General features: G+C 44.1%; 1 protein-coding gene across 3 annotated transcripts in view; it reads left to right on the top strand.

Annotated features, from left to right (window-relative positions):
• The window catches only part of LOC129711773 (inositol 2-dehydrogenase-like), a 74,115-nt gene that overhangs the window by 34,866 nt on the left and 25,208 nt on the right, over positions 1–14,041 (top strand). For all 3 annotated transcript variants that reach the window (XM_055659712.1, XM_055659710.1, XM_055659711.1), the window contains 2 exons: positions 4,292–4,362; positions 9,866–9,974. In XM_055659712.1, the coding sequence (XP_055515687.1) occupies positions 4,292–4,362; positions 9,866–9,974 (180 nt within the window). The remainder of the gene's footprint in view (positions 1–4,291; positions 4,363–9,865; positions 9,975–14,041) is intronic.

Here is a 14,041-nt window from a genome sequence, read left to right as displayed (position 1 = left end):
ACTCTTTCACCAAACACTTGCACGTTCCACCAAGGCCTGCTGGATCTCCCAGTTGATACCCATTTTAACTCCCTAACTCATTGCCATACCAAACTTTCTGTCCTGCAACTCTTCCCTTGCCAGGAAGTAAGCTTACAACCCAATGGTACGAACATTGAATTCTCCAATTTTAGGTAACTAACCAGAAACAACTCTTTCCCCTTCCCCTGACCCTTTCTACCTTAATCCCTTCCTTTGAATTCACCTTTTGTGCCTCTTTCCTTATCCTTATCTCATAGCCTTTGTCTTCTTCCATCACTGACAATTGTCCACCCTGCCATTCAAAACCTCACCTGTATTCACCTACCGCCTGGCATGTTCACTTCTTCCAGCTTCCTCCTAAAACTACAACCAGTCTGAAGATAGGTCCAGACCTGAAGCATCCCTTTGAATTCAAAAATGTTCCCAGTTCTCACCTTTGCTGTTTTCTTTCATTTACAACAGAAAAAACTCCTTATTTTGAGGTAACAGTATCTTTGAGTTCTCAGCTGGATCACATTTGCTGTTGAGTTTTTTTACTCTGAGATATTACGTCAACTATGTATTCATTATTTTAGTGTCAGCCATTGCTTATTACTGTCATAATGGTGATTAATATGCATCTGATTTTTATTGAACCAACTGGATTGTTGGAACAGTTAAGGTAAATGCACCAAGTTTGCTTGGCTCTCAGGAAATATTCCACATTATTTCCCCTTAAATCAATTACAATTCATTGTGTTTACTCTTTTGCATGGTATGGTACTCTACCAGAAAAGAAGCATGATCTATTGAAAAATATGATAATACATAAGCTTTGTTTATTTACATAGAAACAGAAAATAGGTGCAGGAGGAGGCCCTTCGAGCCGGCACCGCCATTCATTGTGATCATGGTTGATCGTCCCCAACCTGTGCCTGCCTTCTCCCCATATCCCTTTATTCCACCAGCCCCTAGAGCTCTATCTAACTCTCTTAAATCCATCCAGTGATTTGACCTCCACTGCCCTCTGTGGCAGGGAATTCCACAAATTCACAACTCTCTGGATGAAAATTATTTTTCTCACCCCAGTCCTAAATGGCCTCTCCTTTATTCTAAGACTGTGGCCCCTGGTTCTGGACTCGCCCAACATTGGGAACATTTTTCCTGCATCTAGCCTGACCAGTCCTTTTATAATTTATATGTTTCTATAAGATGCCCCCTCATCCTTCTAAACTCCAGTGAATACAAGCCTAGTCTTTTCAATCTTTCCTCATATGACAGTCTCACCATCCCAGGGATCAATCTCGTGAACCTACGCTGCACTGCCTCAATCACAAGGATGTCCTTCCTCAAATTAGGAGACCAAAACTGTACACAATATTCCAGATGTGGTCTTACCAGAGCCCTATACAACTGCAGAAGAACCTCTTTACTCCTATACTGAAATCCTCTTGTTATGAAGGCCAACATTCCATTAGCTTTCTTCGCTGCCTACTGTACCTGCACGCCAACTTTCAGTGTACAAGGATACCCAAGTCTCGCTGTACCTCCCCTTTACCTAACCTAACCCCATTGAGATAATAATCTGCCCCCTTGTTTTTACCGCCAAAGTGGATAACCTCACATTTATCTATATTATACTGCATCTGCCACGCATCTGCCCACTCACTCAACCTGTCCAGGTCACCCGGCAACCTCCTAACATCCTCTTCACAGTTCACACTGCCACCCAGCTTTGTGTCATCCGCAAACTTGCTATTGTTGCTCCTAATTCCCTCTTCCAAATCATTAATATATATGGTAAACAGTTGCGGCCCCAACACCGAGCCTTGTGGCACTCCACTCGCCACTGCCTGCCATTCTGAAAAGGACCCGTTCACTCCTACTCGTTGCTTTCTGTCTGCCAACCACTTTTCTATCCATGACAACACTCTACCACCAATACCTCTAATTTTAGTCACCAGTCTCCCTTGCGGGACCATATCAAAGGCTTTCTGAAAGTCTAGATACACTACATCCACTAGCTCCACTTCATCCATTTTACTTGTCACATCCTCAAAAAATTCCAGAAGATTAGTCAAGCATGATTTTCCTTTCATAAATCCATGCTGGCTTGGACTAATCCTTTTACTGATATCCAAATGCCCCATTATTACCTCTTTGATAATTGACTGCAGCATCTTTCCCACCCCTGAAGTCAGGCTAACTGGTCTGTAATTCCCTGTTTTCTCTCTCGCTCCTTTCTTGAAAAGTGGGATAACATTAGCCATCCTCCAATCCACAGGAACTGATCCTGAATCTATTGAACATTGGAAAATGATCACCAATGCTTCTACTATTTCTAGAGCCACCTCCCTGAGGACCCTGGGATGCAGACCATCAGGCCCAGGGGATTTATCATCCATCAGTCCCATTAGCCTACCCAATACTATTTCTCGCCTAATGAAAATTTATTTCAGTTCCTCGACCCCCTTAGATCCTCTGTCCTCCAGTACTTCTGGGAGATTGTCTGTGTCTTCCTTAGTGAAGACAGATCCGAAGTACCTGTTCAACTCTTCTGCCATTTCCTTGTTGCCCATAATAATTTCACCCGTGTCTGCCTTCAAGGGAACCACATTTGACCGCTACTCTTTTTTCCTTAACATATCTAAAGAAGCTTTTACTGTCCTTCTTTATATTCCTGGCCAGCTTCCCTTCGTACTTCATCTTTTCAGCCTGTTTTGTTTCCTTCTGTTGTCCTATGAAAGTTTCCCAATTCTCTGACTTCCGGCCACTCTTTACTGTGTTATACATCTTTTCTTTTAGTTTTATTCTATCCCTAACTTCTCTTGTCAGCCATGGGTGCCTCCTACTCCCCTTAGAATCTTTCTTCCTTTTTGGAATGAAATGATCCTGCGTCTTCTGGATTATGCCCAGAAATTCCTGCCATTTATCCCAAGCATATAGGAGGTCCATTGAAGAGTGGGCATAACAGTGGGAAAAATCCTGTTCTTGAATCAGTTCATGATGGTGAATATCAGAGCCCATTGGATGATGGTCATTAAGGCACACTGACTTGTTTTACTTGACACTAAGATGATAATGGTCATTAGAAACGGGAATAGTGTGTACTGCGCATGTTGTTCCATTGTTTAAAAAAGGTTCTAAGAGTAAACCTAGCAATTATAGACCTGTTAGTTTGACATCAGTGGTGGGCAAATTAATGGAAAGGATACTTAGAGATAATATATATATAATCATCTGGATAAACAGGGTCTGATTAGGAACAGTCAACATGGATTTGTGCCTGGAAGGTCATGTTTGACTAATCTCCTTGAATTATTTGAAGAGGTTACTCGGGAAATTGATGAGGGTAAAGCGGTGGATGTTGTCTTTATGGACTTTAGTATGGCCTTTGACAAGGTTCCACATGCAAGATTGGTTAAGAAGGTTCAATTGTTGGGTATTAATAGTGGAGTAGCAAGATGGATTCAACAGTGGCTGAATGGGAGATGCCAGAGAGTAATGGTGGATAACTGTTTGTCAGGTTGGAAGCCGGTGACATATATGACAAACCCAGTGGACCCAACACAGATCCCTGAGGCACCCCACTGGTTGGAACAGCAAATGGGAGTAGGGTGAGGTTAAGGATGTCCACAAATACTCCTGGCAGATGGTCCCCCTGTGCAGTTTTGAGGACACGGCCAAGGATTCCATCCTCTGGTTCACTTTCTCGAAAGTCAGCCTTATCGTGGAAACAGATCAACTTGAGACTATTCCAGTGACCTTCTGTTCAAAACAAGTGGAGAATGCATTTGGCTCATTGGAGAGTAACACATTGTGGCCAGCGATACTGCCCAACTTTATAGCCCGTTCCCATGCAGGCCGTGGCACAATCGAAGGTCTGCCGAGCCACTTAGTTCAAGGTAAAAAGGATAGATAGGAAAGATATGAGGTGGATGGAAGTTAATCTTGTGGGTTAATTATAATAACTCCCAAAAACTAAATGTTACTGTTTAAGTGTTTTCTTATTTCTTGTACTAAGTCTAAGATGTTTATTTTTAATCTGATGGAACAAGTAAATATGCCATTGGTAATATTGTAGTCAATATATATTGGGCTATTCTATTTCTTGGTGTTCATATTTAATGCTACAGATGATAGTGTTTTGCAACAACCTTCCTTTGTGCATTAGAATTGGAACATTTCAATTTTTTATCCACAATTAGGAATGGTGATCTGGCTTTGTGATAGTCACGCTTTTCAAGTTATCCTATAAAGATCACTGATTGTTTCTTTTCCATTTGTATAGTGTCTCAGGAGTCATTATTTGCTCGCTGGCAGAGGAGGGCTCGGAAGTTGTTCTGGATGCTTTACGCGCAGGTACAGTGTGTAGTGGATAAATGTCGATGGGAATTGGAGGGAAAAGAAAGGATGATGTTCAGGGACTAATGTTTGACAGTTTGTTGTAAAGGTTCGGAAAGTATTGCATGATATGGTTATGCCATCCGAATTTGATATCATGCATTTTGCCAATTCTGTGCTATCTTTGTTTACCGTGACCAATAAAACACATTGAGTTCTGTAAACATCCTTGGACTAGGAAATTGTAAGTAATTAGTCAAATTTGCAAATGAATGGTTCCTGCTGGAAATGTTTTCCTTGTCTATTAAGGATGAAGATTCTCAGTATTGCTCTGGATAGTGAAGTGTTTGGCTTCATTGTAATGAGTGATCAATCAAATGGAGTCCTTGAACAGAGGCACAATATACGGCAGATTTTGGAATTTTGCTGAGAGCACCAAGTGCTGGAGTAACTCAGCAGGTGGAGGACATGGATAAGTGACATTTTGAGTCAGGGCTCTTCTTCATACTAAAACATCGCTTGTCCATCTCCCCCAGAGATGCTGCCTGACCCACTGAGTTTCACCAGTACTTTGACTTCTTGAATAATTGCTATGTAGCTGCAGCAAACTATCAATTGTGGTGGAAGGAGGAATCAGTGGAATGGCAAACAAGCTGATAATTTGAACAGATTTTGTATTTTTATTTTTATGTTGAGTTACAATCTTATGTATTCATAAAGTTGGAGCTAAATTGATGCATACATTGAGATTACTAAAGGAATCATTATTTTATTAAAATGATGCTTTGTTCCTGTCTGTGCTACACATTGAATCAAGGAAAGTTATTTTCAAAATGCAGAAGCACTTAAATACCAAATCCAGGTGGCTTAATTGATCCTACCACAAACAAACCAGTGTCTGCCAATGCCAGCTTGTATGATTCATACAAACATAGAAACATAGAAAATAGATGCAGGAGGTGGCCATTCGGCCCTTCGAGCCAGCACCGCCATTCATTGTGATCACGGCTGATCGTCCCCAATCAATAACCCGTGCCTGCCTTCTCCCCATATAATAATAATAATAATAATAATATATTTTATTGTCATGGTACATAGGTGCAATGAGATTTGGTATGCAGCTTCCATCCGATGTCATAAAATAAACAACTAATAAAATTTAGATACCCCGAGAAACACGGTTTATAAAAAAAGAACAATAAAACAGTAAAACAGTCTAAAGTGCAAATGTGTCAGTGCCAGGTCAATGTGCAACGTGACCATCCGAGGGAGACAGTTCATGGGGGTGGGGGGAACTCAGCAGGGCCGGCTCAGAGCAGCTATAGCTCTGTGGATGAAGCTGTTCCTGAGTCTGGAGGTGCGGGCGTAGAAGGCCTTGTAACGTCTGCCGGAAGGTAGGAGTTCAAACAGACTATTACAAGGGTGTGAGGAGTCTTTGTGGATGCTGACAGCCTTCCTGAGGCACTGTGTACAGTAGATGCCCTCCAAGGCTGGTAGCTGTGTCCCAATAATCTTCTACGCTCTGTGGATGACGCGCTGAAGAGCTCTCCTCTCCGCCTCCGTGCTTGATTCCCTTGATTCCACTAACCCCAAGAGCTCAATCTAACTCTCTCTTAAATCCATCCAGTGATTTGGCCTCCACTGCCCTCTGTGGCAGGGAATTTCACAAATTCACAACTCTCTGGGTGAAAAGGTTTTTTCTCACCTCAGTCTTAAATGGCCTCCCCTTTATTCTAAGACTGTGGCCCCTGGTTCTGGGCTCACCCAACATTGGGAACATTTTTCCTGCATCTAGCTTGTCCAGTCCTTTTATAATTTTATATGTTTCTATGATCCCCCCTTATCCTTCTAATCTCCAGCGAATACAAGCCTAGTCTTTTCAATCTTTCCTCATATGACAGTCCCGCCATCCCAGGGATCAATATCATGAACCTACACTGCACTGCCTCAATCACAAGGATGTCCTTCCTCAAATTAGTAGACCAAAACTACACAATACTTCAGATGTGGTCTTAACAGAGCCCTATACAACTGCAGAAGAACCTCTTTACTCCTATACTGAAATCCTCGTGTTATGAAGGCCAACATTCCATTAGCTTTCTTCACTGCCTGCATTACCTGCATGACAACTTTCAGTCACTTTAATTCCCTCTTACAAATCATTAATCTATATGGTAAACAGTTTCAGCCCCAACACTGAGCCTTGCGGCACTCCACTCGCCACTGCCTGCCGTTCTGAAAAGGACCTGTTCACTCCTACTCTTTGCTTTCTGTCTGCCAACCACTTTTCTATCCATGTCAACACCCTTCCCCCAATACCATGTGCTCTAATTTTAGTCACCAATCTCCCGTGCGGGACCATATCAAAGGCTTTCTGAAAGTCCAGATACACTACATCCACTGGCTCCCCTTCATCCATTTTACTTGTCACATCTTCAGAAAATTCCAGAAGATTAGTCAAGCATGATTTCCCTTTCATAAATCCATGTTGACTTGGACAAATCCTTTTAATGCTATCCATATGCCCCATTATTACCTCTTTAATAATTGACTCCAGCATCTTTTCCACCACCAAAGTCAGGCTAACTGGTCTGTAATTCCCCGTTTTCTCTCTCGCTCCTTTCTTGAAAAGTGGGATAACATTAGCCAATCCACAGGAACTGATCCTAAATCTATTGAACATTGGAAAATGATCACCAATGCGTACACTATTTCTAGAGCCACCTCCTTGAGGACCCTGGGATGCAAACCATCCAGCCCAGGGGATTTATCTTCCATCAGTCCCATTTGCCTACCCAATACTATTTCTCGCCTAATGAAAATTTCTTTCAGTTCCTCTACCCCCTTAGATCCTCTGTCCTCCAGTACATCTGGCAGATTGTTTGAGTCTTCCTTAGTGAAGACAGATCCGAAGTACCTGTTCAACTCTTTTTGTCCATTTCCTTGTTCCCCATGTCTGCCTTCAAGGGACACACATTTGACTGCTACTCTTTTTCCCTTAACATATCTAAAGAAGCTTTTACTGTCCTTTAGATTCCTGGCCAGCTTCGTACTTCATCTTTTCAGCCCGTATTGCCCGTTTTGTTTCCTTCTGTTGTCCTATGAAAGTTTCCCAATCCTCTGGCTTCCGGCTAACCTTTGCTGTGTTATACATATTTTCTTTTAGTTTTATTCTATCCCTAACTTCTGTCAGCCACGGTTGCCTCCTCTCTCCTTAGAATCTTTCTTCCTTTTTGGAAAGAAATGATCCTGCGTTTTCCGGATTATTTCCCCAGAAATTCCTGCCATTGCTGTTCCACCGTCATTCCTGCTAGGATCCCGTTCCAGTCTCCCCTCTCATGCCTTCATAGTCCCCTATGTTCAACTGACAATTCAATTATTCTGGAGTAATAGCCTGAAAATAAAACTGTAGATGCTGGTACTATGAAATAGAAACATCGGCCAGGGCTCTAGAACTCCAGGCCGCCTGGAACCAGCTGATCCATTCTCATAGCCTACTTCCGCAGCTGATCAGCAGGCTGAATTTGCTCACTGTGGTCGGGGTTCTGGAACCCTGGCCCAGCCGGAGCCGGCAGATCCGTTCCCATAGCTGAGTCCCGATACCAACTTTGTGGGCCGATATCACATCTCCCTGGTGGCCTCGGCGGACGTATACGATACCGTTGGGCTCCTCTGGGAGGCCATGACCTATGTTCTGGCAAAACATAACCCAGAAAGGCTCTGGAACCAAGGGTGCTGGAAATTCAGTAATGGACCTGTATTCCGTAATTTCTATTTCTTATTAAAGCAGTGCTGTATAGCCTTCCAGAGCAGGAGTGTTCCGATTTCCTGTCTTTAGGGAAGGTTGGGGAGATGAAAATGGGATTGTCTAGCCTCTAGAAAAAAAGTAAATACTGTAAACCCTGATTATACAGACCATTGGGGGGAGGTATAGTGTCTGTTGTTGCCAATTGTCTGTTTATTACCCTGTAAGAGGTTATCATTGTAAGTAGTTGAATTGCAGTTGATTGCAAATACTCAAAAGGGCACTGTGCTGGAATAACTCGGCAGGTCAGGCAACATCACTGTAGAACACATCGATAGGTGACGTTGGGACCCTTCTTCAGACTGGTTCAGTCTGCTGAGTTAATCCAGCACTTTGGGTCGTTAAACCTTAAAATTAAGTGCCAATGCCACTGATCTGTACTCGTGAGCCCTTCATCCACCGCACGGTCCGGTGACATGGCTGTTGTTGCAGCTCACGTTGTTGTTTGGGCCGCTGCCAAGAGGATGCACTCAGTCACCTTGGGGCTCCCTCCTCTCGTTTGCCTCGCCTTTTTTAAATGTTTGTGTTCACAAAATGAATTTTGGTTGTCAGGTGGCTGCTGCCCAAATGTTTGCCTTGGCTTGGCTTTTAAAATCGTTGCAACAGTTGGCTGCCAGCCCAAGAATCCATTCGGCCCACAATGTCTACACTAGCCCTCTAGAAACCAGTACCTTCGGCCCGCAACACCCATACTAGTGCAACAGAAAGCCCCTCCCCCCCACTGGCGAGCAATATTGGAATTGGTGGAGAGGTGGAATATTGCGTTGGTGACCAGCCCTCCCGTGTGATGCTGGGTCCCAACGGGTCCCACTTAGTCTAGTGGCTTAGGAAAGTTATCTTCTGCAATTTTTAATGGGTTATTCACCTGGTGTGACAAAAATGCATCATTTACATGTATTATTTTTAATAGCACCAAGAAAAATCAATCAGATTTTCTTCCTAAAAGTATGGTAAACTTTTGGGGGAAATAAACACGCAAATGAGCACGCAGCCTTGAGGTGCTCCCGTGCTGATTGTTATCGAGTCTGACACATTTCCACCAATACGAACATACTGTGGTCTGTGGATGAGGAAGTCGAGGATCCAATTGCAGAGGGATGCGCAGAGACCCAGTTCTGCGAGTTTGGTAACCAGCTTGGAGGGGATGATAGTGTTAAATGCCGAGCTGTAATCAATGAATAACAGCCTGACATATGAGTTTTTGTTGTCCAAGTGGTCCAGAGCGGAGTGGAGGGCCAGCGAGATCGCATCCACCGTTGATCTGTTGTGCGAACTGCAGTGGGTCCAGGTTTTTGTCGAGGTAAGAGTTGATTTGCGCCATGATCAACCTCTCGAAGCTCATCATCACCACAGGTGTTAGTGCCACAGGTCGATAGTCATTGAGGCACGTCACCTTACTCTTCTTGGGCACTGGTATAATTGATGCCCTTTTGAAGCAGGTGGGAACCTCAGACCTCAGTAGTGAAAGGTTGAAAATGTCCGTAAAAGCTCCAGCCAGTTGGTCCGCACAGGTTTTTAGAACACGACCAGGTATACCATCAGTTTGAGATTAAGTGTATTTCAGTAGAAGGTTAAAATGTTACCTAAGGAGTACAATGTCCTAAATGCTATATAAGCTACTTTGCTCCAATGCATTAACCCAGTATTTATCAAAATACAGGGGGAAAAAATCCTTGTATCTGGTACTTTGAATCAATAATCCTCTTTATGTTTCAGGTAAAGGAGTATTATGTGAAAAGCTGCTGAGTTTAGACAAACAGATTGCTGAATCATGCTTTGATGAAGCTGCAAGAGTTGGAAAACCACTGGTCTGTGGACTGTATAAGTGAGTAGAATCGTTTGGGTGGAAGTATAAGGCCTAAATCTAGATTATTACATTATCAGAGTAAATGTAGTACATTCTAGAAAGGTTTTCCGTTTGATCCTCTGCCTCTGTTGCTACTTGATCTCAGCTGGCTGAAGGAAGTCGGAAAGCAAAATCAGCTAAGAATCCTCAATCTGCCCTTAGCTGGGAATTGTTTGTATTTGATTCTAATGAACAGGTTCAATAAGCGAGTTTGGTATCTCGCGCATGCAATGAATTATGGGATTTTGTCAAAGGTCATCGGGATGAACAAAGAATGTATTGGATTCATACAAGCGATCAACCACCGAAAGCAAGCCAAGTTATCTCCGACTGCCTTAATGTTGTAGTACAAATAGCGAGCTTTGCTCCAATACAGCAGTATTCAGACCGGCTTCCATCCCGCCTATTGACTTTCACCAAATCATGAGAGCAGTCAGCGTCAAGGAAGTACTGAAGGTAATGTCGTCTTTGAAGGTAGCCTGATCAGATATATCCGAGGACATTGCGGGAAACTAGAGAGGAAATTGCACGAGCCCTGGTTGAAATTTATGAGTCGTCCTTAAATACAGGAGAGGTGCCAGAGGATTGGAGGGTGGCCTCTTTTCAAGAAGGGCTTTGCAGGAAAAATGCTGGGAACTGTAGGCCAGTGAGCTTAACATCTGTAGTTGGTAAATTACTGGAGAGTATTCTGAGGGATATGATATACAGGCATTTGGATGGGCAAGGGCTGATTAGGGATAGTCAGCATGGTTTTGTACGTGGAAGATCGTGTCTCACAAATCTGATTCATTTTTTTGAAGACGTGAGCCTAAAGGTTGATGAAGGCAGAACTGCAGGGTGTGAGTGAGAGGGAGAGGTTGAGAGGCTGGGTCTCTATTCCATGGAGAGTAGAAGGATGAGGGGAGATCTTATAGAGGTATGCAAAATCATGAGAGGAATAGATCGGGTAGATGCACAGAGTAGGGGAATCGAGGACCCAAGGACATTGGTTCAAGGTGAAGGCAAAAAAATTTAATAGGAATCCGAGGGGTAACTTTTTCACACAAAGGGTGGGTGGGTGTGTAGAACAAGCTGCCAGAGTAAGTAGTTAGAAACATAGAAACATGGAAAATAAGTGCAGGAGTAGGCCATTTGGCCCTTCGAGCCTGCACTGGCATTCAATATGATAATGGCTGATCATCCAACTCAGTATCCTGTACCTGCCTTCTCTCCATACCCCCTGATCCCCTTAGGCACAAGGGCCACATCAAACTCCCTCTTAAATAAGCAATGAACTTGCCTCGACTACCCTCTGCGGCAGAGAGTTCCAGAGATTCACCACTCTCTGTGTGAAAAAAGTTCTTCTCATCTCGGTTTTAAAGGATTTCCCCCTTATCCTTAAGCTGTGACCCCCTTGTCCTGGACTTCCCCAACATCGGGAGCAATCTTCCTGCATCTAGCCTGTCCAACCCCTTAAGAATTTTGTATGTTTCTATAAGATCCCCCCTCAATCTTCTAAATTCTAGCGAGTACAAGCTGAGTCTATCCAGTCTTTCTTCATATGAAAGTCCCAGGAATCAGTCTGGTGAACCTTCTCTGCACTCCCTCAATGGCAAGAATGTATTTCCACAGATTAGGAGACCAAAACTGTATGCAATACTCCAGGTGTGGTCTCGCCAAGACCCTGTACAACTGCAGTAGAACCTCCCTGCTGCTATACTCAAATCCTTTTGCTATGAATGCTAAAATACCATTCACTTTCTTCACTGCCTGCTGCACCTGCATGCATACTTTCAATGACTGGTGTACCATGACACCCAGGTCTCGTTGCACCTCCCCTTCACCTAATCTGCCCCCATTCAGATAATAGTCTACTTACCTGTTTTTGCCACCAAAGTGGATAACCTCACATTTATCCACATTATACTGCATCTGCCATGCATTTGCCCACTCACTCAACCCATCCAAGTCACCTTGCAGCCTCCTAGCATCCTCCTCACAGCTAACACTGTCCCCCAGCTTCGTGTCATCCGCAAACTTCGAGATGTTGCATTCAATTCCCTCATCCAGATCATTAATATATATTGTAAATAGCTGGGGTCCCAGCACTGAGCCTTGCGGTACCCCACTAGTCACTGCCTGCCATTCTGAAAAGGACCCGTTTACTCTTACTCTTTGCTTCCTGTCTGCCAGCCAGTTCTCTATCCACATCATTACTGAACCCCCAATACCGTGTGTGCTTTAAGTTTGCATACTAATCTCTTATGTGGGACCTTGTTGAAAGCCTTCTGAAAGTCCAGATATAACACTTCCACTGGTTCTCCCCTATCCACTGTACCAGTTACATCCTCGAAAAATTCTATAAGATTTGTCAGACATGATTTGTTTTTCATAAATCCATGCTGACTTTGTCCAATGATTTCACCACTTTCCAAATGTGCTGCTATCCCATCTTTAATAACTGATTAGCATTTTCCCCACTTCTGATGTTAGACTAACTGGTCTGTAATTCCCCATTTTCTCTCTCCCTCCCTTTTTAAAATGTGGGGTTACATTAGCTACCCTCCAATCCTCAGGAACTACTCCAGAATCTAAAGAGTTTTGAAAAATTATCACTAATGCATCCACTATTTCTGGGGCTACTTCCTTAAGGATGCAGTCTATCTGGCCCTGGGGATTTATCAGCCTTTAATCCATTCAATTTACCTTCCCTGATTTATTCTTTGGCCAAACTGGGATGAACAATTGTTGTTGTTCATGCATGCAGTCTTTAAATGCCTTCCATTGCATATCCACCGTCAACCCTTCAAGAATCAATTGCCAGTCTATCTTGACCAATTCACGCCTCATACCCTCAAAGTTACCTTTCTTTAAGTTCAGAACCCTTGTTTCTGAATTAACAATGTCACTCTCCACCCTAATGAAGAACTCAACCATATTTTGGTCACTCTTGCCCAAGGGGCCACGCACAACAAGACTGCTAACTAACCCTTCCTCATTACTCAATGCCCAATCTAGAATAGCCTGTTCTCTCGTTGGTACCTCTACGTTGGTTTAGAAAACTATCCCGCATACATTCCAAGAAATCCTCTTCTTCAGCACCCCTGCCAATTTGATTCACCCAATCTATATGTAGATTGAAGTCACCCATTATAACTGTTTTACCTTTGTTGCACGCATTTCTAATTTCCTGTTTGATGCCATCCCCAACTTCACTACTACTGTTAGTTGGCCTGTACACAACTCCCACTAGCGTTTTCTGCCCCTTAGTGTTTCGCAGCTCTACCCATATCGATTCCACATTCTTCAAGCTAATGTCCTTCCTTTCTATTGCGTTAATCTCCTCTCTCACCAGCAACGCTACCCCACCTCCTTTTCCTTTCTGTCTATCCCTCCTGAATATTGAATATCCCTGGATTTTCAGCTCCCAGCCTGGTCACCCTGGAGCCATTTCTCTATGATCCCAACTATATCAGAGTCATTAATAGCTATCTGCACATTCAACTCATCCACCTTATTCCGGTAGGCGGCGCGACTCTTGTCAGCAGCGGCCTCTGCAGCCCGTCCGCGTTTTTATTATTTTTTTGTCTATGTTTATATGTAGTTTTTGTTATTTTTTGTTGGGGTGTGTGTGTGGGAGGAAGGGGGTAACTTTTACATCTCTCCCTGCACTGGAGACCCGACCTTTTCTTGTCGTTGGGGCTGCAATGAGGAGCGGCCTCCAACAGAAGAAGCCGGGGACTCTGGTGCCGACTCACCTCACCGTCGCGGAGCTGGCCGCGTCCAGAGTAGGTGGAGCGGTGGTGGAGCGCTGCTGCTGCTGCTGCTGCTGCTGCTGCTGCTGATTCGGAGGCTGCATCTGCGGGTCTGCGGACGGCGGTACCGGGAGCCCCCGGGTCCCTGGAGGGAGACCGCTTTTCAGGGCTCCTGCAACGGCGACTTCTCCCGCCCGAGTTGCGGGGTCGAAGAGCTCCTGGAGCGGGGCCTGACATCACCGCCCCGCGCGGCTTGGAATGGCCGCGGGACTCTGCGAGCGCCCGCCGGGGGCTCCAACATCAAGACCCGGT

The sequence above is a fragment of the Leucoraja erinacea genome, chromosome 30, assembly GCF_028641065.1.
Source record: "Leucoraja erinacea ecotype New England chromosome 30, Leri_hhj_1, whole genome shotgun sequence".
Taxonomy (NCBI): domain Eukaryota; kingdom Metazoa; phylum Chordata; class Chondrichthyes; order Rajiformes; family Rajidae; genus Leucoraja; species Leucoraja erinaceus.
This window is presented reverse-complemented; position numbering and strand designations above follow the sequence as displayed.